This window comes from Salmo trutta, chromosome 33, assembly GCF_901001165.1.
Source record: "Salmo trutta chromosome 33, fSalTru1.1, whole genome shotgun sequence".
Lineage (NCBI taxonomy): Eukaryota > Metazoa > Chordata > Actinopteri > Salmoniformes > Salmonidae > Salmo > Salmo trutta.
In genome coordinates, this window is record NC_042989.1 from 15,554,027 (window position 1) to 15,577,767 (window position 23,741).

The 23,741-nt window shown below is 44.1% G+C and overlaps 1 protein-coding gene across 3 annotated transcripts in view; it reads left to right on the forward strand.

Moving 5' to 3' along the window:
* rock2a (rho-associated, coiled-coil containing protein kinase 2a) overlaps window positions 1-23,223 on the forward strand; it is a 45,449-nt gene extending 22,226 nt beyond the window's left edge. Inside the window, exons 2-31 of one of the 3 annotated variants that reach the window (XM_029729916.1) lie at window positions 4,143-4,224; window positions 4,302-4,402; window positions 4,538-4,675; window positions 5,387-5,647; window positions 5,864-6,008; window positions 6,204-6,342; window positions 8,117-8,208; window positions 8,388-8,547; window positions 8,748-8,811; window positions 13,585-13,673; window positions 13,810-13,858; window positions 13,984-14,119; window positions 14,191-14,282; window positions 14,408-14,654; window positions 14,745-14,851; window positions 14,946-15,126; window positions 15,235-15,580; window positions 15,721-15,790; window positions 15,916-16,019; window positions 16,299-16,485; window positions 16,823-16,916; window positions 17,021-17,115; window positions 17,248-17,439; window positions 17,643-17,811; window positions 18,100-18,170; window positions 18,272-18,360; window positions 19,908-19,986; window positions 20,117-20,381; window positions 20,576-20,789; window positions 21,760-23,223. In XM_029729916.1, the coding sequence (XP_029585776.1) occupies window positions 4,143-4,224; window positions 4,302-4,402; window positions 4,538-4,675; window positions 5,387-5,647; window positions 5,864-6,008; window positions 6,204-6,342; window positions 8,117-8,208; window positions 8,388-8,547; window positions 8,748-8,811; window positions 13,585-13,673; window positions 13,810-13,858; window positions 13,984-14,119; window positions 14,191-14,282; window positions 14,408-14,654; window positions 14,745-14,851; window positions 14,946-15,126; window positions 15,235-15,580; window positions 15,721-15,790; window positions 15,916-16,019; window positions 16,299-16,485; window positions 16,823-16,916; window positions 17,021-17,115; window positions 17,248-17,439; window positions 17,643-17,811; window positions 18,100-18,170; window positions 18,272-18,360; window positions 19,908-19,986; window positions 20,117-20,381; window positions 20,576-20,789; window positions 21,760-21,763 (4,062 nt within the window). In that variant the 3' untranslated portion in view covers window positions 21,764-23,223. Of the gene's footprint in view, window positions 1-4,142; window positions 4,225-4,301; window positions 4,403-4,537; window positions 4,676-5,386; window positions 5,648-5,863; window positions 6,009-6,203; window positions 6,343-8,116; window positions 8,209-8,387; window positions 8,548-8,747; window positions 8,812-13,584; window positions 13,674-13,809; window positions 13,859-13,983; window positions 14,120-14,190; window positions 14,283-14,407; window positions 14,655-14,744; window positions 14,852-14,945; window positions 15,127-15,234; window positions 15,581-15,720; window positions 15,791-15,915; window positions 16,020-16,298; window positions 16,486-16,822; window positions 16,917-17,020; window positions 17,116-17,247; window positions 17,440-17,642; window positions 17,812-18,099; window positions 18,171-18,271; window positions 18,361-19,907; window positions 19,987-20,116; window positions 20,382-20,575; window positions 20,790-21,403; window positions 21,609-21,759 lie in introns of those variants that run through there. The other 2 variants (XM_029729914.1, XM_029729915.1) reach the window with 2 other exon arrangements.
* The last annotated feature ends 518 nt before the right edge of the window (window positions 23,224-23,741 follow it).

Below are 23,741 nucleotides of genomic sequence, written 5' to 3' on the forward strand. Positions count from 1 at the left end.
AGATGACGCAATCTCAATCGCACTCCATACTGCCCTTTCCCACCCGGACAAAAGGAACACCTATGTGAGAATACTGTTCATTGACTACAGCTCAGAGTTCAACACCATAGTGCCCACATAGTTCATCACTAAGCTAAGGACCCTGGGACTAAATACTTCCCTCTGCAACTGGATGCTGGACTTCCTGACGGACCGGCCCCAGGTGGTAAGGGTAGGCAACAACACATCTGCCACGCTGGTCCTCAACACCAGTTCCCTTCAGGGGTGTAGAACGATTTGGCATGGGTCCCCAGATCCTCAAAAAGTTCTATAGCTGCACCATCGAGAGCATCCTGACCGTTTGCATCACCGCCTGGTATGGCAACTGCTCGGTATCTGACCGTAAGGCGCTACAGAGGGTAGTGCATACGGCCCAATACATCACTGCGGCCAAGCTTCCTGCCATCCAGGACCTATATACCAGGCGGTGTCAGAGGAAGGCCCAAACAATTGTCAAAGACTCCAGCGGTACCAGAGCGGCAAGTCTAGGTCCAAAAGGCTCCTTAACAGCTTCTACCCCAAGCTATAAGACTGCTGAACAATTAATCAAATGGACACCCGGACTACTTACATTTTTACACTGCTGCTACTCTGTTTATCATTTATGCATTGTCACTTTACCTCTACTTACATGTACAAATTACCTCAACTAACCTGTACACCCGCACATTTACTCAGTACTGGGACCCCTTGTTATTGTTATGTAATTCTGCTGTGTTACTTTTTATATTTATTTTATCTAGAAAATATTTTCATTTTTATTTCTTTTTTCCCCCAATTGGTAGTTACAGTCTTGTCCTATCGCTGCAACTCCTGTACGGACTCAGGAGAGGCAAAGGTCAACAGCCGTGCGTCCTCCGAAACACAACCCAGCTTCTTGACACAATGTCCACTTACCCAGCCGCACCAATGTGTCGGAGGAAACACAAGAACATCCCTGCCGGCCAAACCCTCAACTAACCCGGACGACGCTGGGCCAATTGGCCAGCTGCGACTGAGCCTGGACTTGAACCAGGATCTCTAGTGACACAGCTAGCACTGCGATACAGTGCCTTAGACCACTGCGCCACTCGGGAGGCCCCCAGTAAACATTTTCTTAACTCTGTTTCTGGAACATAAGCATTTCATGTTAAGGTTTACACCTGTTTTATTCGGTGCATGTGACAGATAAGATTTGATTTGATGGAAGTTTGAAAGAAGGGTGTTGCCCACAAACACGCATGGAATGGACGTTCAGACTCAAAGTATATCTTGTTGTTTTTGACATGGATGGCCATGGATGGCTCTTGTCCAATGGCTGTCCAGTAATGCATGATTGACATGTGTGAGCAGTCAGGGCTCTGCTCAGTACCTGACAAGATGCTCTGGGATTTAGGCCGCTTTTTTCCCCCGGAAGGATGAGACTTTATTTTACAGTCATGTTGCAAAGGGTATTTATAGGAAGATATTTCATAGGAACATATGTGGTAATAATCTAATCTTATGTTGACATTTGTGAAGTAGCAGGTCTTCCTGGTAATGGTGGACTACTTCACAGGCATCAACACAAATGCAGGTACTTTTTGTAATTGCACATTACACATTCTTTTTTCCAGTGAACCCAAAGATAACACACTCACTTCATTTTGGTTATGACCAATCAGCCATTTTACACTGATGTTTCTAATTAAATGACAGGTAAATAGTTCACAATTTCTACAGTCCACTAGTTATAAAGTGTAGCTTCACTTTTTGTACTCATTGCCTATTGAGTAGGGATAGGCGGGCTGCGTGGAGTTGTCTCTCTCTACAGAGGAAATGACTTGCACACTGAGGTACCGGCTTCATGACACAGTGAAATTATCTTCTGAGTTCTGGGCGGGGTGGATCATTTCCTGTATTGCTGAGCTCTAAGGGGAGATGAGCCGTGTCAATGTGAGCGTCAGCGTGTGTCTGTGTGCTTCTTCTCCTCAAATAGTAGTTCTGTGTGAGGTACGTTCTTTATTGGGAAGTGGAGTGGAGATGATGAAACCGCTGGCACCAAGCTGTATAGTGTACACTGACTTCTGCAGAGTAGATAGACGGACGGACTGGGGGGAGAGAAAGAGACATACATACAGTTGAATTCGGAAGTCTACATACGCTTAGGTTGGAGTCATTAAAACTTGTTTTTCAACCACTCCACAAATTTCTTGTTAACAATCTATAGTTTTGGAAAGTTGGTTAAGACATCTACTTTGTGCATACAAGTAATTTTTCCAACAATTGTTTACAAACAGATTATTTCACATATAATTCACTGTATCACAATTCCAGTGGATCAGAAGTTTACATACACTAAGTTGACAGCTTGGAAAATTCTACAAAATGATGTCATGGCTTTAGAAGCTTCTGATAGGCTAATTGACATAATTTGAGTCAATTGGAGGTGTACCTGTGGATGTATTTCAAGGCCAACATTCAAACTCAGTGCCTCTTTGCTTGACATCATGGGAAAATCAAAAGAAATCAGCCAAGACCTCAGGAAAGAAATTGTAGATCTCCACAAGTCTGGTTCATCCCTGGGAGCAAAACGCCTGAAGGTACCACGTTCATCTGTACAAACAATAGTATGCAAGCATAAACACCATGGGACCACGCAGCCATCATACCGCTCAGGAAGGAGAGGCTTTCTGTCTCCTAGAGATGAACGTACTTTGGTGCGAAAAGTGCAAATCAATCCCAGAACAACAGCAAAGCACCTTGGGAAGTTGCTGGAGGAAACAGTTACAAAAGTATCTATATCCACAGTAAAACGAGTCCTATATCGACATAACCTGAAAGGCCGCTCAGCAAGGAAGAAGCCACTGCTCCAAAACCGCCATAAAAAAGCCAGACTGTGGTTTGCAACTGCACATGGGGACAAAGATCATACTTTTTGGAGAAATGTCCTCTGGTCTGATGAAACAAAAATATAACTGTTTGGCCATAATGACCATCATTATGTTTGGAGGTAAAAGGGGAAGGCTTGCAAGCCGAAGAACACCATCCCAATCGTGAAGCACAGGGGTGGCAGCATCACATTGTGGGGGGGCTTTGCTGCAGGAGGGACTGGTGCACTTCACAAAATAGATGGCATCATGAGGAAAGAAAATTATGTGGATATATTGAAGCAACATCTCAAGAAATCAGTCAGGAAGTTAAAGCTTGGTCGCAAATGGGTCTTCCAAATGAACAATGACCCCAAGCATAATTCCAAAATTGTGGCAAAATGGCTTAAGGACAACAAAGTCAAGGTATTAGAGTGGCCATCACAAAGCCCTGACCTCAATCCCATAGAAAATGTGTGGGCAGAACTGAAAAAGCGTGTGCGAGCAAGGAGGCCAACAAACCTGACTCAGTTTCACCAGCTCTGTTAGGAGGAATGGGCCAAAATTCCCCCAACTTATTGTGGGAAGCTTGTGGAAGGCTACCCGAAGAAACGTTTGACCCAAGTTAAACAATTTAAAGGCAATGCTAACAAATACTAATTGAGTGTATGTAAACTTCTGACCCACTGGGAATGTGATGAAAGAAATAAAAGCTGAATTAAATAATTCTCTTTACTATTATTCTGACATTTCACATTCTTAAAATAAAGTGGTGATCCTAACTGATCTAAGACAGGGATTTTTTACTAGGATTAAATGTCAGGAATTGTGAAAAACTGAGTTTAAATGTATTTGGCTAAGGTGTATGTAAACTTCCGACTTCAACTGTAGGATCTGAAAGGTTATAGGAAGGTCTGTTGTAATGTTATTCTTGACGTATCTTCATACAAATATCTGTTGGTGTCAGAGAATGACAGCTGACAAATCCACTGCCCTACATTCTCTGTGTTTTATGCTTGTTATGAGTTATGTCAATTCCACTTCAATGTTATGGAATTTTTATTAGATTGTATTTTATGCCCAATTCCTGAATTAAATTAATTGAACTGGACACATGTTATACCCAATTTTTGTGGCACTTAAATGTCCTCATTGTTTTGGGTAAACAATTTAATTACACCCAAAAAATAACGCTCCCACATTCACTTTGCTTGATTGTATATTATGTTGGTTTATCTTTTCCAATGAATGAGTTTTCTTCTTTCTCTATTTCAGGATTCTATCAATGCCTTCGTTCTAGATCTAGACTACCCTGCCCTACGGAAAAACAAAAATGTAGAAACCTTTTTAAACAGATGTAAGTATGTTTGGTAATAGTACAGATGTATGTGTGAATGTGTGTGTGGATGGCTGACTCCTCTCTTCTCCATGCAGATGAGAAGGTGATGGGGCACCTACGGGACTTTCAGATGAAGTCTGAGGACTTTGACAGGGTGAAGGTGATCGGCAGAGGGGCGTTTGGGGAGGTTCAGCTGGTGAGATGTATTTATTTTTGTATTTCATCAAGATGTGAAACATCTGCGTATTGCGTACACCACTTAGTTTTGACTCTCCCTTTGTGTCTTTTTCCGTCTCTCTTTCTGTCTCTTTAATTCCTTTGTTTCCCCCAGGTTCGACACAAAGCCTCTCAGAAAGTGTACGCCATGAAGCTGCTGAGCAAGTTTGAGATGATAAAACGCTCCGACTCAGCCTTTTTCTGGGAGGAGAGGGATATTATGGCCTTCGCCAACAGTCCCTGGGTCGTACAAGTAAGACCTGACACACACACACACACACACACACACCTATATACTCAACCGGGATTCGACGGACCAGGCAATGTTTTTCCACTCCTCAGTTGTCCAGTGTTGGTGATCGCCTGCCCACTGGAGCCGCTTCTTCTTGTTTTTAGCTCATAGGAGTGGAACCCGGTGCAATAACCCATCTGTGACAAGGACCGACGAGTTGTGCGTTCTGAGATTCCGTTCTGCACAGCACTGTTGTTCTGCGACCTCTCATCAACAAGCTGTTTTCGCCCACAGGACTGCCGCTGACTGGATGTTTTTTGTTTGTCGCACCATTCTCGGTAAACCCTAGATACTGTTGTGTGTGAAAAGCCCAGGAGGCCGGCCGTTTCTGAGATACTGAAACCGGCGCACCTGGCCACGCTCAGTCACTTAAGTCACTCGTTTTGCCCATTCTAACGTTAAATCGAACAGTAACTTAACATCTTGTTGCCTGCCTGCCTGCCTTATGTAGCAAGCCACGACCACGTAACTCACTGTCTGTAGGAGCAAACCATTTTCTTGAACGGGTTGCTGTACTTAATAAACTGGCCAGTGAGTGTATAATATATTGTATAACAAGACAGGACAAAAACATATTTTAAAACGATCTGCACAAACCGTATCAAACCAGAATAGTGTGATGGAAGATAACCCTGTAAGTTGTATTGTCTTTGCTTTCCGATCTGTGTCTAGTTGTGCTGTGCCTTCCAAGATGACCGTTACCTTTACATGGTGATGGAGTACATGCCTGGAGGGGACCTGGTGAACCTCACCAGTACCTACGATGTGCCTGAGAAGTGGGCCCGGTTCTACACGGCCGAGGTGGTCATGGCACTGGATGCCATCCACTCCCTGGGTTTCATCCACCGTGACGTCAAGCCTGACAACATGCTCCTGGACCGCCACGGACACCTCAAACTGGCCGACTTTGGAACCTGCATGAAGATGGACTCTGTGAGGACCACATTTTCCACTTGTTCCAGCTGTGCAGTGTGCTAAAGAGAGCATTACTCACAATACTTACAGCGGAATAGCTTATGTCTAGCTGTGCTCTAAGTTAACACTTATTTGATAAGTGCTCATTAAAACTTAACTGTATATACTTGATGATTCATACTTGGTTGGCTTGATTGAGAAAGTGTATCTAACTGAAGGATTGACTGGTTACAGACTGGGATGGTGCACTGTGACACAGCGGTTGGCACTCCAGACTACATCTCTCCTGAGGTTCTAAAGTCACAGGGTGGAGATGGTTACTACGGACGGGAGTGTGACTGGTGGTCTGTAGGGGTCTTCATCTTCGAGATGCTAGTTGGTGAGTTGGGCTTGTCTAAATCCTTGGTGTTTATGTTCCCGGTCTTTGTTTGTCTCAGAAATAATGAGTCAGAATCTTAGTTTACACTAACTGAAGATATATCAAGTATGCCTATAAAAAGATATTGAAGAACTTGTATGCAAATTGCTTATAAGTAAACATAGTGTAATTATTTCTGTGCTATGTTCCCATTAGGTGACACACCATTCTATGCCGACTCCCTTGTTGGAACATACAGCAAGATCATGGATCACAAGAATTCCCTCAACTTTCCAGATGACGTAGAGATCTCCAAAGACGCCAAAAACCTCATCTGTGCCTTCCTGACAGACAGGTAACAATGATATTAAGAATATTAACCACAGTTACAGGTTTAAACTTCAAGTTACAGTTTGCAAAGTAATTTTTGTAGCAGTCTGACCGATATCCAGACTATACTCAGATGGAGCTTTCCCAGCTTTCTCCCTGACAACCAACATACAGTTGAAGTCGGAAGTTTACATACACTTAGGTTGGAGTCATTAAAACTCGTTTTTCAACCACTCCACAAATTTTTTGTTAAGAAATTATAGTTTTGGCAAGTTGGTTAGGACATCTACTTTGTGCATGACACAAGTCATTTTTCTAACAATAGTTTACAGACAGATTATTTCACGGTATCACAATTCCAGTGGGTCAGAAGTTTACATACACTAAGTTGACTGTGCTTTCAAACAGCTTGGAAAATTCCAGAAAATGATGTCATGGCTTTAGAAGCTTCTGGTAGGCTAATTGACATCATTTGAATCAATTGGAGGTGTACCTGTGGATGTATTTCAAGGCCTGCCTTTCAACTCAGTGCCTCTTTGCTTGACATTATGGGAAAATCAAAAGAAATCAGCCAAGACCTCAGGAAAGAAATTGTAGACCTCCACAAGTCTGGTTCATCCTTGGGAGCAAAACGCCTGAAGGTACCACATTCATCTGTACAAACAATAGTATGCAAGCATAAACACCATGGGACCACGCAGCCATCATACCGCTCAGGAAGGAGACACTTTCTGTCTCCTAGAGATGAACGTACTTTGGTGCGAAAAGTGCAAATCAATCCCAGAACAACAGCAAAGGACCTTGTGAAGATGCTGGAGGAAACAGTTACAAAAGTATCTACATCCACAGTAAAACGAGTCCTATATCGACATAACCTGTAAGGTCGCTCAGCAAGGAAGAAGCCACTGCTCCAAAACCGCCATAAAAAAGCCAGACTGTAGTTTTCAACTGCACATGGGGACAAAGATAATACTTTTTGGAGAAATGTCCTCTGGTCTGATGAAACAAAAATAGAACTGTTTGGTCATAATGACCATCGTTATGTTTGGAAGTGAAAGGGAAGGCTTGCAAGCCGAAGAACACCATCCCAATCGTGAAGCACAGGAGGGACTGGTGCACTTCATAAAATAGATGGCATCATTAGGAAAGAAAATTATGTGGATATATTGAAGAAACATCTCAAGACATCAGTCAGGAATTTAAAGCTTGGTCGCAAATGGGTCTTCCAAATGGACAATGACACCAAGTATTCTTCCAAAGTTGTGGCAAAATGGCTCAAGGACAACAAAGTCAAGGTATTGGAGTGGCCATCACAAAGCCCTGACCTCAAGCCTATAGAAAATTTGTGGGCAGAACTGAAAAAGTGTGTGCGAGCAAGGAGGCCTACAAACCTGACTCAGTTACACCAGCTCTGTCAGGAGGAATGGGCCAAAATTCACCCAACTTCTTGTGGGAAACTTGTGGAAGGCTACCCGAAACGTTTGATCCAAGTTTAACGTTTAACGTTTGATCCATTGCCTTTAAACAATTGAAAGGCAATGCTACCATATACTAATTGAGTGTATTTAAACTTCTGACCCCCTGGGAATGTGATGAAAGAAATAAAAGCTGAAATAAATAATTCTCTCTACTATTATTCTGACATTTCACATTCTTAAAATAAAGTGGTGATCCACAGGGAATTCTTACTAGGAGTAAATGTCAGGAATTGTGAAAACTGAGTTTAAATGTATTTGGCTAAGGTGTAGGTAAAATTCCGACTTCAACTGTAAGTCTATGGCCCTTTATTTGGTTTTTAGGGAGGTGCGACTGGGCCGCAACGGGGTGGAGGAGATCAAACGGCACCCCTTTTTCAAGAATGACCAATGGAACTTTGACAGCATCAGAAACAGTAGGTGTCTCTGCCGCACAGCCAAGTGCATTTTATTTATTTATTTGATCATATAAGATCATCCTGGTACAATAGAAAACATATTACATATGGTTACCTAGAAATTACATAAATAACATCAATGTTTCCTTCTTTCTCTCCCTCCCACCTCTCCTCCCACTCTTCCTGCCACTGTTTAGCGGCGGCTCCTGTGGTTCCAGAGTTGAGCAGTGACATTGACACTAGCAACTTTGATGAGATAGAAGATGACAAGGGTGACGTGGAGACCTTCCCTACTCCTAAGGCTTTTGTGGGAAACCAGCTTCCTTTCGTCGGCTTCACTTACTTCAAGGAAGACCAGTAAGTCTTCAGACTTCATGTCTTACTATCACAGTCCTTCCTCATCATGGACAGTATTTTTTACTTAGTAACTCATGTGTAGGGGATGTCTAAGTTTCACACAAGCTTTGATTATGTTAAAAACTCTGAAAGTGCGTATTAATGTGTGTATGTGTGTGAGCTGTAAAATTCATCATCTAATACCAATGTGTTTCCTCCAGGTTACTAAGCGGTGTGAATAACTCTACAGTTGTGACCGTGAACTCAACAGCCTTGAAAGGAGAGGTGGGTACCTACTTGCCTGTCATATACCTATAGTTCTCTTTCAATTATTTGTTTTGATATCACATGTGGCGGATTTGCAAGGATCACCTACTCTCGGAAGAACCTATCAAAAGCATCTGTTGGAGACACGGGTAGAGTGGTGAATGAGGTGAGCCCCTCACCTTCCTTAAAAGGAGCCACTCTTCCGCCCTCTGGTTATTCTCGCTTCTCTTCCTCACGAAGAGAATTAACATTACTCTCTAGTGCTCAGATCGACTGGATGCCTGTTTTCCTGCTTGACTGCTCACAAGTGAACGTGAAGGATATCTCTGCCTAGTGTAGGTCTCGAGAGGTTGAGTACTGACCAGAAGGTTTTCGTTCTGTGTAGAAATGACTTTTCTACTTCTGTCTCTGTTGGTAGCTTGCTTCCCGGCTAGCTATTGAGAGACTGTTAGCCCACTCTGCAAGGCTAACTTGGGAAGCTTGCCGTACCTGCAACACGGTAGCATCGCTAGCTCCCTTTTCTCATCTAGATTAAGCTACGTTCACCCATTGTGTTAACTAGACCGTCCGTCTCAGCCTCACGGCTCCTTCAGTCGCAGGAGCACACTATCTGAAGGCTAACTTTGCCCCTGCACGGTTTCCTTTAGCTAGCACTGAGCTAGCTAAGGTTACTGCTACCTAATGCCACACTAGCCTCGTGGCTATAGCGTTCTACTTTACTCATTATTGCTAGCTGTTAGCCGCAAGGCTTCTAACTAGCTAGCTTATTACACCATTTACACAAGATATTTTTGGCTAGCCACCAGCCGCAAAGCTTCTAACTATCTAGGCTACACCATATACACGTTGCTCTTACAACCGGCATCTTGCTGTCCCCCTAGGAAGCCTTGTTCCTTAATGGCAGAATACAATGTCTGGTAGAGGGGGGTGAGGGATTTTAGAGCCCTGCTGGCATTGAGGGCTATAGCCTGGACCATGGTGGGAAGGATCTTCTCATCCACTATGGCTCTGTTGAACAGGGGCCCGAAAAAACAATGGCCACTATTATCCCGTCCCAGGAAGAGCCATGCCCAGCACTCGAACCCCCACGTTCTTGTGCTTGTGGTTCCATGATTGCAGGGAAAGGTTCCAAACCTCTGTGCATCAATAAGGAACATCCCCATGAGAGGCTCGATGACCCTGAGTCCTGTGAGCCCTGCAAACTGCTGACAAGGGCAGGTCTGAAGAAGAAGCTTTAAATGTGCTTCTATATCGGTAGCCCCTCTCTCCTCCAAGCCAACAGCGACAGCTGTGGCTCAGCTCCCCTCAACCATGCCCATTTGGAGCGAGGCCTCAACTCCCTCCCTTCACTGTCTGACTATGTAGTGTCAGGGGAAGGCGAGTTAGGGGATGACGAAGGAACTAATCTCACGTATATCCTCGAGATAACTCAGGAGATGGGGGCTGACCCCGTTCTCCCGCCCTCTCAGGCCCTGAAAGCAGTGGAACTGCCCCTCCTCCTTTGGAGTTTGGGCTCCTTCATCTCTGCAAACAAGCCGCGGCCAGACTCGGCATTGAGTGGCCGTCTCCTGTGGGATCTCAGGGTCTGTTAAGGGACTCCTTTCTCATACAGCGTCAATTTAAAATACCTGCTCCACACATTACCAGTTTGCCTTAGGGAAGCTAAGAGCTAGTGGGATAAACCCCTAACTAGCTAGATTCTTGCTAGGGGTATCCCGAGCCTGGACATATAGAAGAATCCGAGTTTAGCAACCCTCCCATGGGGGAGCCGTCACTGGCTGACCAGCTCAGCCCCTTGCGTCATGTTACTAAAGACCTACTGGATGCCCCAGTGACACTCAAGGAGTTGTTCGGGCTCGCTGTTGCCGCCATGCGGCAGAAGTGTGACATGCACAAGAATAAAGGTGAAGCCCGTGGCAGCCGTTGGTTCCTGCATCTCGCCCCAGCCTCACTGCTAGGAAGGGGTAATAAGCTATCCTTGGGGGACTGAGGTCCCTGGTGACGCAGCAGTCTGCCAAGACTCCGGCTAGGCCCCTGAACCAGGCCAAACCTGTAGGGAAGCAGGCCAAACCTTACACTGCAGCCGCAACAAAGATTCACCTCTCTAACCCTTCTAAGGGAGATAAGAAGGGCTGGACAACCTAGCGCGGCTTAGAAGGATGGTGTGCAAGGCCTATGGCTCTCTGCCATACCCTCTTTTTTTGGGTTTAATGTTTTCTGCTCGTTCCCCTCTCCAAGTTTCGCAGCAGTGGGAAGGCAGGGCTGCGTTGCGACAACCCTATTCTCATGCCCCCCCCCCGCCTTCTCAGATTTTCTGGAGGGGCAGTAAAGTCAGCACGTGAGCCCCCCCTCCGGTCTCACCGACATACGGAGCAGGACGGCATTCTGTCTTTCGACATCCACTGTGGCCCTTTTTGCGTATTGTGTGAGGCATTTTTGCCTCTGACTGCTATGGCACAAGCTATCACAGTCAAGCCAGCTCTGGTATGTGTCGATGCCGCTTTTCCCACCAGAGGGCGCTGCGACTTTATACAACAAGGCAGGGGAACTCAAACCACATTTGCTTCCTTGTTCTACAGGAGAGTAGGTTTCCAGGGCTCACTGTGAAACCCCCTTAGCCCTTTATATGATTCTGAGGGGTGTTTTTTCCCCCCTCTACATTGAGCTAGAGATCAGTGAAAATAGTGGGATGGGGCGCCCTCACCAGGCATCAGAGCCCCAGACTGCTATCTGGTATTCCTGAGTCCACAAAGCTTCGGCTTTTCTTCGTCCAGTTTTTTACTGCGATTGGTTCACGCAGGTAGCGAGTGGCTGAGGAGATACCTTTGCTCTTAACAACCCACCCCATGGAGCAGGGCCAAGACATACCAGTTATGTAGCTGTCCTACTGCCCAGGATTAGGAATACTGCACTGCAGTTGTTTGCTTCTTCCTACGGCTATATTGCCTGACATCTTACGTCATGGCACTGGCTGCTCCAGAGAGAGCCCTCTTTCCGCATCTATTTAGGCTGCAGTCTGGTAGAAGCAACAACCCTATGAGGGCCCTGGGAGACCCTATCCCAAAAGACGGTGACCATGCCGTTTGGGATGGAAGAGCTGACACCAAGGAAAAATTGGGTGTAGAATCCTATTTACCAAGTCGGCTTGTTGTTGTGTGTTCTATGTGTGAGAAATATTCCTCTCGAGGCGCATTCAAGTTACAAGTGCCATAGGGAGGGAAACTTGCATTTTGACAAGCAGCACAACAATCCTTGCAATTGTCTTTCCAATCCTACTAGTTTCTCAACTCCTAAATATGCATGAACTGCACAATTTTAAATCCTGAGTTATTTTTTTGGTTCAGCAGCAGCATGGTTAAGCATGTGAGTGCATAGGGGAGAGTGGGGATAAATGTAACACAGGTCAATTTTAGGGTAACTTGGGGAAAAACACCACCCTACCTCAATTTTTTCAGAGTGACTCAAATAATTGTGATGAGACAGATTACATTTTTTATTTTAGCAACATTAATGGCAACCAGGGAAAGTGTTGGAGGGAGGGTGTGTTACCCCGGGTAGCAGTTTATCCCAAGTTACCCTAACAGGTAGGCCTACAGTATATTCACTGTGTTTATATCATTATTTGGGGACACAACATTTATTAACATGATTCTAACTAGTTAAAAGATCACATTTGGGATCTGTAATGATTAGCCCTATAGGGTAAATGCAGATAGGCAACCCCATGCTTCAGCCTATTTATTTATAGCCACTCTGCTACATCAGCTGAGCTACAGGTGATCATTCTTACTGCTAATAGTATACCTGATCATATGAACTATGCATAAGCTATATTCATGTTCCATTATGTTAATCATTTTACCCGTATGTTATTAGGCTCATTTCTGGAGGTGGACATTCTGTTTTAGATGGTGTCAGCATAATTGTATTTTCATTCATTTTGAAGTTTTAATGTCCTTTTAAAAAATCACCAGAATTTATCTTCTCCGTCCTTTATACATGGAAATTCTCCAGGGTGGGTCCCCGGACCCCCAAAACAGGGTTGAATGGGTGGTCCCTCTCCCCCCCCTTGTTTTGGTGGTGCGGGGTCCCCCACTGCTACATATTTTTCTATAGGAAACACTGCCTCTCCTACAGAATAGTTTACCTATTGGACACTGTTCTTGGGGCATATCTCATTAATTGGGAGAGTGGCTCCTTTTAAGGAAGGTGAGGGGCTCACCTTATTCGCCACTCTACCGGTCTGTCTCCAACAGACGCTTTACATAGGTTCTTCCGAGAGTAGGTGATCCTAGCGAATCCCCCACGTGAGACATCGCACTCATAATATCAGAGAACCGGAGTTACAGAAGTAACCTAAGTTATGTAATTATATTTTCTAATGCAACACTATAATAACAATGTCATAACAGGTCATAATAATATAATTCCTTTGTTTGGCTCAAGAGTTATACACAATAATCTGTCAAGTTCTTAGCGCTACTGAAACACTTACGAGGCTTTGCTTCAGTAGCTAAACAATAAGCTAATCCTGTGAAAGCTGTCAGCTCATTGACTTCTGTGCTGACTGAAATTGTTTTGCAGAGCAAATTAAATGTATTTCTTATCTGTTGCAGGATATTGTGATGTTAAGTGTTCTGTCTCTCTTTAAACAAAGCTCTTCTGAATTGATTTCACTTGTTTATGGCTTTGAAAAAACATGGTAAAATTGTGGTAAAATGATACGCTCTAGTTTTAGAGCAGAATCCAGGTGAAGTGTATTGTAACAGTTGCGCCGCCTCTTTCCTCAAGTCGGCCAAGCTACAGAAGAAACTCCACCAGCTGGAAGAGCAGCTCAATAATGAGATGCAGACCAAAGATGAGCTGGAGCACAAGTGCAGGTAGACACAACATGCCCTGGTCTCATACACACACAATACACCTACTACTATTACTGACTTGCTATGTGAGTTAGTCATGTTCTTTATTATATGGGGCGATGAGAATAGTGACATGCACTATGTTCTCTTCCTGTAGAACTTCCACCAGTCGTCTAGAGAAAATCTCCAAAGAACTTGATGAAGAGGTGAGAACTTTGGAGCTACAGTAGCAATATAGCATACCACTATAGCACACAACTGATAAAAAATGTCAACCAAGAAATAATTAGTTGTGCACTTCCAACACTGACCTTTGGTGGTGCATTGACAGACGAGTAGCAGAAAGGCTCTGGAGTCGAATCTGAGGCAGCTGGAGAGAGAGAAGGCTCTACTGCAGCACAAGACTGTGGAGAGCCACCGCAAGGCCGAAAGCGAGGCCGACCGGAAACGCTGCCTGGAGAACGAGGGTGAGACCGCTGGCTGAACACACACACACACACAGTATACTTTCATATCTAACTTGTGATGTGATCTGCAGTCAACAGCCTCCGAGACCAGCTGGACGATATGAAGAAAAGAAATCAGAACTCGCACATATCCAACGAGAAGAACATTCACTTACAAAGACAGGTGTGTTTTTTTGCTGTATAAAATAACTTGCCTGTGTGTTTATGTGCATGTGTTTACATTTGTGATTGGAATGCACGTGATTGAAATGCACATTACAAAGTGTGACTAAGTGATTTGTTATCCAGCTGGACGAGGCCAATGCTCTATTGCGTGCGGAGCAGGAGGCGGCTACGCGGCTGAGGAAGGCCCAGACGGAGGCAGGCAAGCAGGTGCAGGCTCTGGAGGCCGGGGGCAGAGAGCTGCAGGACAAGTGCTGCCTGCTGGAGCGCTCCAAGCTCACTCTGGAGAAGGAGTGTATCGGGCTGCAGGCAGCACTGGAGGCTGAGAGGAGAGAGCACAGCCAGGGCTCAGAGACCATCGCAGACATGCAGGGTTAGTGGGGATTTTGTTTGTGTGGGAGAGACTGTGTGTGTTTATTCACAGTATGATTTAGCCTTTGGTGACATTTCTCTGTCTCTGTAGGGCGAATCTCAGTGCTGGAGGATGAGGTTCGGCAGGTGAGACAGGCCCTATCCAAAGCAGAGACAGAGAAGAGATTACTACAGGAGAAACTCACCGACCTGGAGAAGGTAAACTTCCACACCTTCTTATGCTCTTACCCTCTCTATTTTATGCACTCTCACTTTCTAACCTTCTCCCTCTCTCTCTTCTACTCTCCCGTAGGAGAAGAGCAGCAAGGAGATAGACATGACGTACAAGCTGAAGGTGTTGCAGCAGGGGCTGGAGCAGGAGGAGGCGTCGCACAAAGCCACCAAGGCACGGCTCGCAGACAAGAGCAAGATTGAGTCGATCGAGGGCGCCAAGTCTGAGGCCATGAAGGGTAAGGCCCTTCCTGAGTTATCAGGTATGACAAAGGACAGGAATCCGTCTTCGGTAAAGAAACTAGACTGTGGTCAGCAGGGTCAAATCCAATTCAATAAATAATTATTCTCCCTCTCTCCCCTTCCCCCAGACATGGAGCAGAAGCTGCAGGAGGAGAGGGCGTCCAAGCTGCGTGTGGAGAACAGGATGTTGGAGCTGGAGAAACACAGCAGCATGCTGGACTGTGACTACAAGCAGTCCCTACAGAAACTGGATGAGCTCCGCAGGCACAAGGAAAGGCTCACCGAGGAGGTGAAGAACCTGACTTTGAAGATCGAGCAAGAGACCCAGAAGCGCAGTCTTACCCAGAACGACCTGAAGGCCCAGAACCAGCAGCTCAACACCCTGAGGACCTCTGAGAAGCAGCTGAAACAGGAGGCTAACCACCTGCTGGAAATCAAACGCAGCCTGGAGAAACAAAACCAGGAGCTACGCAAGTCAGTCAAAATTGAGACTCTTTTTTTTCTCCTTTTTTAATATTTTACCTTTGAATTTTTAGCAAGTAATAACGCTGAGAGAAAGTGTCAACACAATAAAACAATAAGCTGAAAGGATTCATTTGCATTTGTCTCCACAGAGAAAGGCAGGACTCGGATGGCCAAATGAAGGAACTTCAGGACCAGCTAGAGGCTGAGCAGTATTTTTCTGTAAGTCTGCTGCAACAATTAATTTGATTGTCTTTGAGAGAGGAATCCTAACTTGAGATAACCTACACACTGTGTATACATTATTGCATTCAATTTGGGATTGATCATCTTTTTGTGTTGCCCAGACGCTGTATAAGACCCAGGTGCGGGAGTTGAAGGAGGAATGCGAAGAGAAGAGCAAGCTCTACAAGGACATGCAGCAATCCCTTCAGGAGTTACAAGAGGAGAGGTGAGTACAAGGAAATGGCCTGGCCCTGCACTGTTTACTGACACTCTAGTCTACAACTCCAGTACTGCTGAACTTATAAACATCTGCCCAGAGATCCAGAAGAGGATGGGTTTCTTTAGGGTCTGGTTCAAGCTTTCTTCCTCCTTACGGAGTTCTTGTAATATACATCGTTATTGATTTATTTACACGAACAACACAAAAAAGAACCCAACCAAAACCCATGTTCAATGCTACATTCTAAAACATTATAAAGACATGCTTGACCTGTGACCCGCTCAGGGACTCCCTGGCGGCGCAGCTGGAGATCACGCTGACCAAGGCGGACTCGGAGCAGCTGGCTCGCTCCATCGCTGAGGAGCAGTACTCCGACCTGGAGAAGGAGAAAATCATGAAGGAGTTGGAGCTCAAGGAGATGATGGCTCGGCACAAGCAGGAGCTGGTCGAGAAGGACATTACCATTGGCTCGGTGAGTCAGCCCTGGTTCTTCTGTTTCTGGAGGGCCGTAGTGGGCTGCATTGGGCGTGAGCTTTTGTCCTGGCTTAGTGCTTTCGAAAACACAGAATTCAACTGATCGAATAATCATCAAGAACTTGATACGCTTAATCAGGTGTGCTTGTGTGCTTGTACTGGGCTGGGACTATAGCCAGGACCAGGAGTGAACAACAACGGAATCGACTATTGTAACCAATAGATCTGTGAGTCTGACTCTGAGGTGACACCTGCTGGGCCTTGAGAATGCTTGCTGCAGCTGAATACTATCAAATTGCATTGGTCTCACTTTTTGTCTGCTCTTTCCTGCCCAGCTGGAGGAGGCCAACCGAACCCTCACTAGCGATGTGGCCAACTTAGCCAATGAGAAAGAGGAGCTCAACAACAAACTCAAGGAGACACTTGAAGGTAAGTTTCTGCCTCCAGCCTGTGTGGTTGGTAAAAAGGATAATATCTATTTCTGTTCAACATTAGATTGTAACATTCTATTCTTCTATTTGTGATGTGTTCAGAGCTGCAGACGTCCAAGGATGATGAGCAGCAGATGAGCCAGATGAAGCTCACGTTTGAGAAGCAGCTCCAGTCAGAGAGAACACTAAAGACCCAGGCAGGCTGATTTAATGTCATTTCATCTAGCTTTACAATGTTGCGTAGCAAGGAAATCGTGTTGAAGACACTTGGCTTTGTCTATTGTTTTAGATGCTCATCATGACTATTTCTTGTCTTGTGTGTTTCTCAGGCTGTGAACAAGCTGGCGGAGATCATGAACAGGAAGGAGGTACGTGCAGCAGGCAGTCGGCGCGGCAACGACACTGATGTGCGCAGGAAGGAGAAGGAGAACAGGAAGTTACAGCTGGAGCTGAGGTCAGAGAAGGAGAAACTGAACTCCACCATCATCAAGTACCAAAGAGAGATCAATGACATGCAAGCGGTCAGTCCAACCATAACACAACCTAATACTAACCATCACACAACCACCTGTACAGCATTATCATTAATTACCAGAGGGAGATTAATGACATGCAGGTGGTCAGTCACACCAAGAGAGTTCAACAAAGTTAACAGGGGCCTCAAACTAACAATATACAGACATTTCAAATGTATGTTTCCTTTCCTCCTGTTTGTGTCAAATAGCAAATAGCAGATGAGAGTCAGGTACGCATCGAGCTGCAGATGGCCCTGGACAGTAAGGACAGTGACATAGAGCAGCTACATAACCTCCTCAGCTCAGCCAACGTCTCCTCCCTGGAATCAGCCAGCCTCAGCAGTGGACCAGACTTTGACGCGGATGACGCCTACACAGGTAAGGAGGACCCGTTTGTGTGCATTCAATCACAATGTACAAGCAGTCATATACATTTATTGATTTATTTGATTGATATTTTGTCCATCATGAAGGGAAACCTCTCTGGAGCTGAAACATAAACCATTAAGAGTGCTGCCATCATTTGATGCATCTACAGTTGACATTTTGTGCATTGAAATAGAAAATGCTGTGTTTCCTGGGAATATGTACGAACTGTGAAGCATGTAGATCTATCACAACATTGACCTGCTGTTTTAATGTTTCACCCCTCTTTCACTCTCTTAGAAATGAGACTAGCGGGATGGCTCTCGCTGCCTGTGAGGAACAACACCAAGAAGTTTGGATGGGAGAGAAAGGTGAAGATAAGATTTACAACCTGGCTTTACTGATCAAACATTCTGTAGTTAATATTGTTGATGTGTTACAGTTAAAAGTATTGTTTCTTGTCTCTTTTTAGTATGTGGTTGTGAGCAGCAAGAAGATTCTGTTCTATAACAGCGAACAGGACAAAGAGCTATCCAACCCCTACATGGTGCTGGATATTGAGTGAGTAACGACTATCTACCTGCTCCTCTTACTTCAATTCAAATCATCATGCTAATACAGATACGCTTGCTCTTACACCAGATATACCCTGGCATTATGTGGCTGAGCGATGAAGAGAAACTGAAATGTTTTTTTGTCCATTGTGTATTTCCGTTTGCGGAATATTTAGATAAAGCCTGGAATAAAAGAAAAAGGGCTACCTATAATTACATTTGAAAAAGATTAGGCTTCTCTGTGGTAAATGGCACGTGTGTACTGTATATAGATTGTGTATAGGCTTGTCTCCGACATGATCTTCACTTTGTGCCATACTGGGTTCAAATGCCTTCTGTTTCATTTTTCTGTATTTATTTATGTGTGTGATATATATATATATATATCACACACACACAGTGTATATTTACATATGTGTGTATGTATGTACAGTACTAGTCAAAGTTTGGACACACCTACTCATTCAAGGGTTTTTCTTTATTTGTACTGGTTTCTACATTGTAGAATAATAGTGAAGACATCAAAACTATGAAATAACACATATGGAATCGTGTAGTAACCAAAAAAGTGTTAAACAAGTTATGCAAAGCTGTCATCAAGGCAAATTGTGGCTACTTTGAAGAATCTCAAATATAAAATATATTTTGATTTGTTAAACACTTTTTTGGTTACTACATGTTTCCATGTGCTATTTCATAGTTTTGATGTCTTCACAATCAATCAAATGTATTTATAAACCCTTTTTACATCAGCCGATGTCACAAAATGCTATACAGAAACCCAGCTTAAAACCCCAAACCGCAAGCAATGCAGATGTAGAAGCACGGTGTTTAGGAAAAACTACCCAGAACGGCAGGAACCTAGGAAGAAACCTAGAGACGAACCAGGCTCTGAGGGGTGGCCAGACTTTTTCTGGCTGTGCCGGGTGGAGATCATAACAGTACATGGCCAAGATGTTCAAACGTTCATAGATGACCAGCAGGGTCAAATAATAATAATCACAGTGGTTCTAGAGGGTGCAACAGGTCAGCACCTCAGGAGTAAATGTCAGTTGGCTTTTCATAACCGATCACTCAGAGATAAAGACAGCAGGTGCGGTAGAGAGAGAGAGAGAGAGTCGATAGCACGTCACTATTATTCTACAATGTAGAAAACAGTACAAATAAAGAAGAACCCTTGAATGAGTAGGTGTGTCCAAACTTTTGACTGGTACTGTATATGTATGTATATTTTTTACTGCTCAAAGGATATAATTATTGTTTGGATAACCTTATTTACTATTATGTAATGATTTTTATCATTAATTGTTTCACTCTTTATGCACTGCAGAGAACACCAGAAGAAGAATTATCACTGATTTATCACAGTGAATTACTGTAATGTTTGTTTATGTATCAATTAATCCCATAAGGGATGGGTTGCCAACTGGCGATTTGACACAAAAATACAATTTCATTCCTTCATACAAAATTTAATTCAATAACTGTAGTTAATATTTTTTTACCTTCAACATCAAAAATATTTTGGTTCTCTTCCTTTTCTTGTCTTTTCAGTAAACTCTTCCATGTGCGGCCTGTCACTCAAACAGACGTTTACCGTGCTGACGCCAAAGAGATCCCCAGGATATTCCAGGTCCCTTGATTGTTATGGCTCTTTGTTCATGCATTTATTTAACGATTCATGTGATGGGGCTGGTTCATACTGTTGATGATGATGATGATGATTGACAATTGCCATGATGACCTTTTCCTTCTCTCCTCAGATTCTGTATGCCAATGAGGGAGAGTGTAAGAAGGAGCCAGAGTTCCCAGTGGAGCTGGCCAGCGGAGAGAAGTCCAGCTACATCTGCCACAAGGGCCACGAGTTCATCCCTACGCTCTACCACTTCCCCACCAACTGTGAGGCGTGCACCAAGCCCCTGTGGAACATGTTTAAGCCTCCGCCCGCCCTAGAGTGCAGGCGCTGCCACATCAAGTGCCACAAGGACCACATGGACAAGAAGGAGGAGATCATCGCGCCCTGCAGAGGTAGGGATGTGGGGGGTGTGGTGTCGTTGCTTATAGCAGAGCAGGGTTACATAGATGCATATAAAGACATTGTCAGGGACATATCAAGGAAAGGTTAGGGGGTTGAGGTGTGCACCGCTGTTTTTTATGTTTGTTTGCACAGTTATTCTCAGTTATTAAACACAATACAAACCCTTCCCTTTGTCCCACTGCAGTGAACTATGACGTGTCCACGGCCAAGAACCTGCTGCTGCTGGCCGTGTCTCAGGAGGAACAACAGAAGTGGGTGGGACGTCTGGTCAAGAAGATCCCCAAGAAGCCCCCGGCCCCCGAGCACTTTGCCCGCTCCTCGCCCCGTTCCTCCATGAAGGTCCAGCCCAGCCAGTCCATGAGGCGGCCCAGCAGACAGCTGCCCCCCAGCAAGAGCAGGTAAGACCACAGGCCAGACGTAGACAGTAAAGCTAGGGCTCTGGTGGTTGGGAAAAATGGGAACCTTACACCTATCAAATACTTAGGCGTGAAAAGAATGTGACTAGTGCTAGGTGGATTTGGGCAATGCTCATTACCACTTTCCGCTTTCAGATTGCTCGACTTTGGCCTATAGGACTAACATTAGGCGTTACATGATATCGATGATGATATTGATGATGCGTTTGATTTCTGATGAGTAGATAGGGTAAAAGCCTGGGTAAATCCCTAGGAAGGCATGTTGTGCAGGGAGTTTGGTTGTATTGAAATAGGACTTGGATATTCCCTTCTGAATATTGTTTATTCCTATATTTCTTTAATCTATTGGCTGCTTTCTTGGACCATGCCCAAGAGGGGGTTTGTGTACCTGAATTTGAGAAAATAAATGTTCATGTGTTCTCTTATAGTCTTCGTAGTTGTATATGTCAGGAAATAAGATTTTTACGTACACTTTTAGGTTTCCAGGAACGCCTACCACACTACTGAATCTGATCATGATCAAACCCTTAACCGTAAACCCTTTCTTATATCAGCCTCATCCTGAACCCTGTGTGACCTTTGCCCTCTGACCTCAGTCCTCCTAGATCACACGCCCCCAGGATGCGACGAGAAGACTCCAAAAGTGGCCATCGACACAAATCATGACTTACCTCTTCTGTGTGTGTTTCAGCTTGACTAGTCATTTTAATGTGAAAGAGAATGTGTTATAATATGATGTTTTGTACATTTATTTACAATGACTTTTGACGTTTTGCAATAAAACATGCAATCCATTGTGCAGAGTTGTGTGGCTCTGGGTGGTTGAATGTGTGACAGCTGCATGCTGTGTGGGGTGATGCATGCTGTGGCGCAGGCAGTGTCGCGGAGCTGTGGGTTGGTTTGGAGAAACTATGGAGAAACTAATACTGTTTCCCTTTTTCTCTTTCTCCAGTTAACCTTACTTGGGAATGTGGTTCAGGATCGAGGTGGTGGGTGTTTCCTCCTAACACGCAATCAAAAGACTGATAACAAACAATGTTCCACTTGGCATTTCCTCCTTGCACAACTTTGATTCCACTTCACTCTTCCAGAAGACTTCTCTTCCCATTTCCACCGTGATAGTCCTATAGTATTTGGCTTCGAATGATCAGTTATGTCCAGTCACTTCAACTGCTAGTCACCCATGAACGATGTGCCAACACACCTACCTGTCGTCTGTGTGCATATGAAGAGCAACTTCTCTCCAGGTTCCTTTAGGAGAGGGGCGGTTGGATGTCAAGGCCATGGGAAGGGGTTTGGCTTTGGGCTTTGTGTATCCCGATGTTCACTCAACACAGAACAATAGCCTCAATTACGCCAAACAGAGGGTTGAAGCACTTACCTTGACAACACTTAACCAGAAATCCTCATTGGAAAGCAGAGATCAAGAAATAAGCGAATTGAGGTGCTCTGCCAACCTAAATGCTTGTGGCCGAGGCAAAGACATTTTAATAATACAGTTTACAATTACAAGCCATCATAAGTATCTACTGCAGAACACTACGCCCACAAGAGAATAATACTGTAAACTGGTAGGTGGATAGAGCTGAAGTTCAGATGCTAACACTGACCTTATAGCACTTCACCCTGGCATTGCCTTAATGTACTTACCACGCAGCATGACAATTATTAGAGGGAAATGTTTACTGCACCAGCTGAATGCAATGGTGCACCATTATGCAGCATTAATATCATAGCTTGACTCCTTCATTGTTTGAATGTACGTCTGGGCAAACCAGAGATGAAACACAAGCATTGTATTACTTAGAAATAATACTGTTTATTTTCTATTCAAAATCTACTTGATGACCCCTCCACCATCTTCTGTGTGATGTTGCATGTGTTTTACGTTTGCCCCTAAGGCCTCAAAGTGCTGTTGACTACATGCCTTTCCTTTGGTGAATGCACCCGTAGTAAGAATGTTTTTTATTCCTGTGAACAAGTGGGGAAAAATCGAAAGTTTACTTATTTTTGTTGAAAAAAAGAAGGAAAAGTTTCTGCAAATGTATTCACAAGCTGAAAGTATTGAACAGTAACATGCAATAGAAGCTTTTTGAATGTTTTTCTCAGATATTTTTGTAAAGAATTCCTCTTTTGGCACGTTGTGTGTATCTGGCTCATATTACAGGTGGAGAGTGATGGTGTGCTCTGAGTGCTCTCCTTTATCCAAGAAGCTTCTGAAAAGCACGTTTTATACATATAAATATACACAGTATATATTTTACATGACGACATACAGTGCACATTGTATTATTTATACTGCCTTGTCCACTTTGTATTTAAAGGCGCATCATCCAGACTGCATGTTTGATATTGCTAGAGTAAAGTTCATGAAAACCTGTTGAACAATAAATAAATGTATGTGCTTTCTGGTTTATCTCATTGTGAGGTATGCTGTATTTTCTATAACCACATAACATGTCAACTTTTAAGTCGTTTTACCAGCATATACAAGTACCAGCATATACAATCTTTTTAAATAGGGGTTGGTTTATTGATTCAGGTGTTCAGGATATTAAATTGACAGTAGCAAAAGCTTGAAAATATGCACACACAATCTGCATCTGAACAAATGTCTGATCCTGAAAACACCTCCACCCACATTAACACTATCTGTTCACTCATTTGAAAATTGTTTTGGAAAATGGCAGTACAGCAGTATGATAATTGGGTTTCCACCTGTCCGTTTGTCACCAGCACTGTCCAGTTCTCAGCCTCACATTTGGGTGAAATGTTGAAATAAGCCTCAATGTCCAGTAAAAACCTGAAAGATGAAGTGCAGGCTAAATGTCCAGTTTGACAGAGCAGAGGTAGAATCAACTGTACTTGTCAGGATGGTTTGTGACTAGCAGACTCAATCTTGCTTCTTTAGCACTTCTCTTCCTGCTCTCCTGT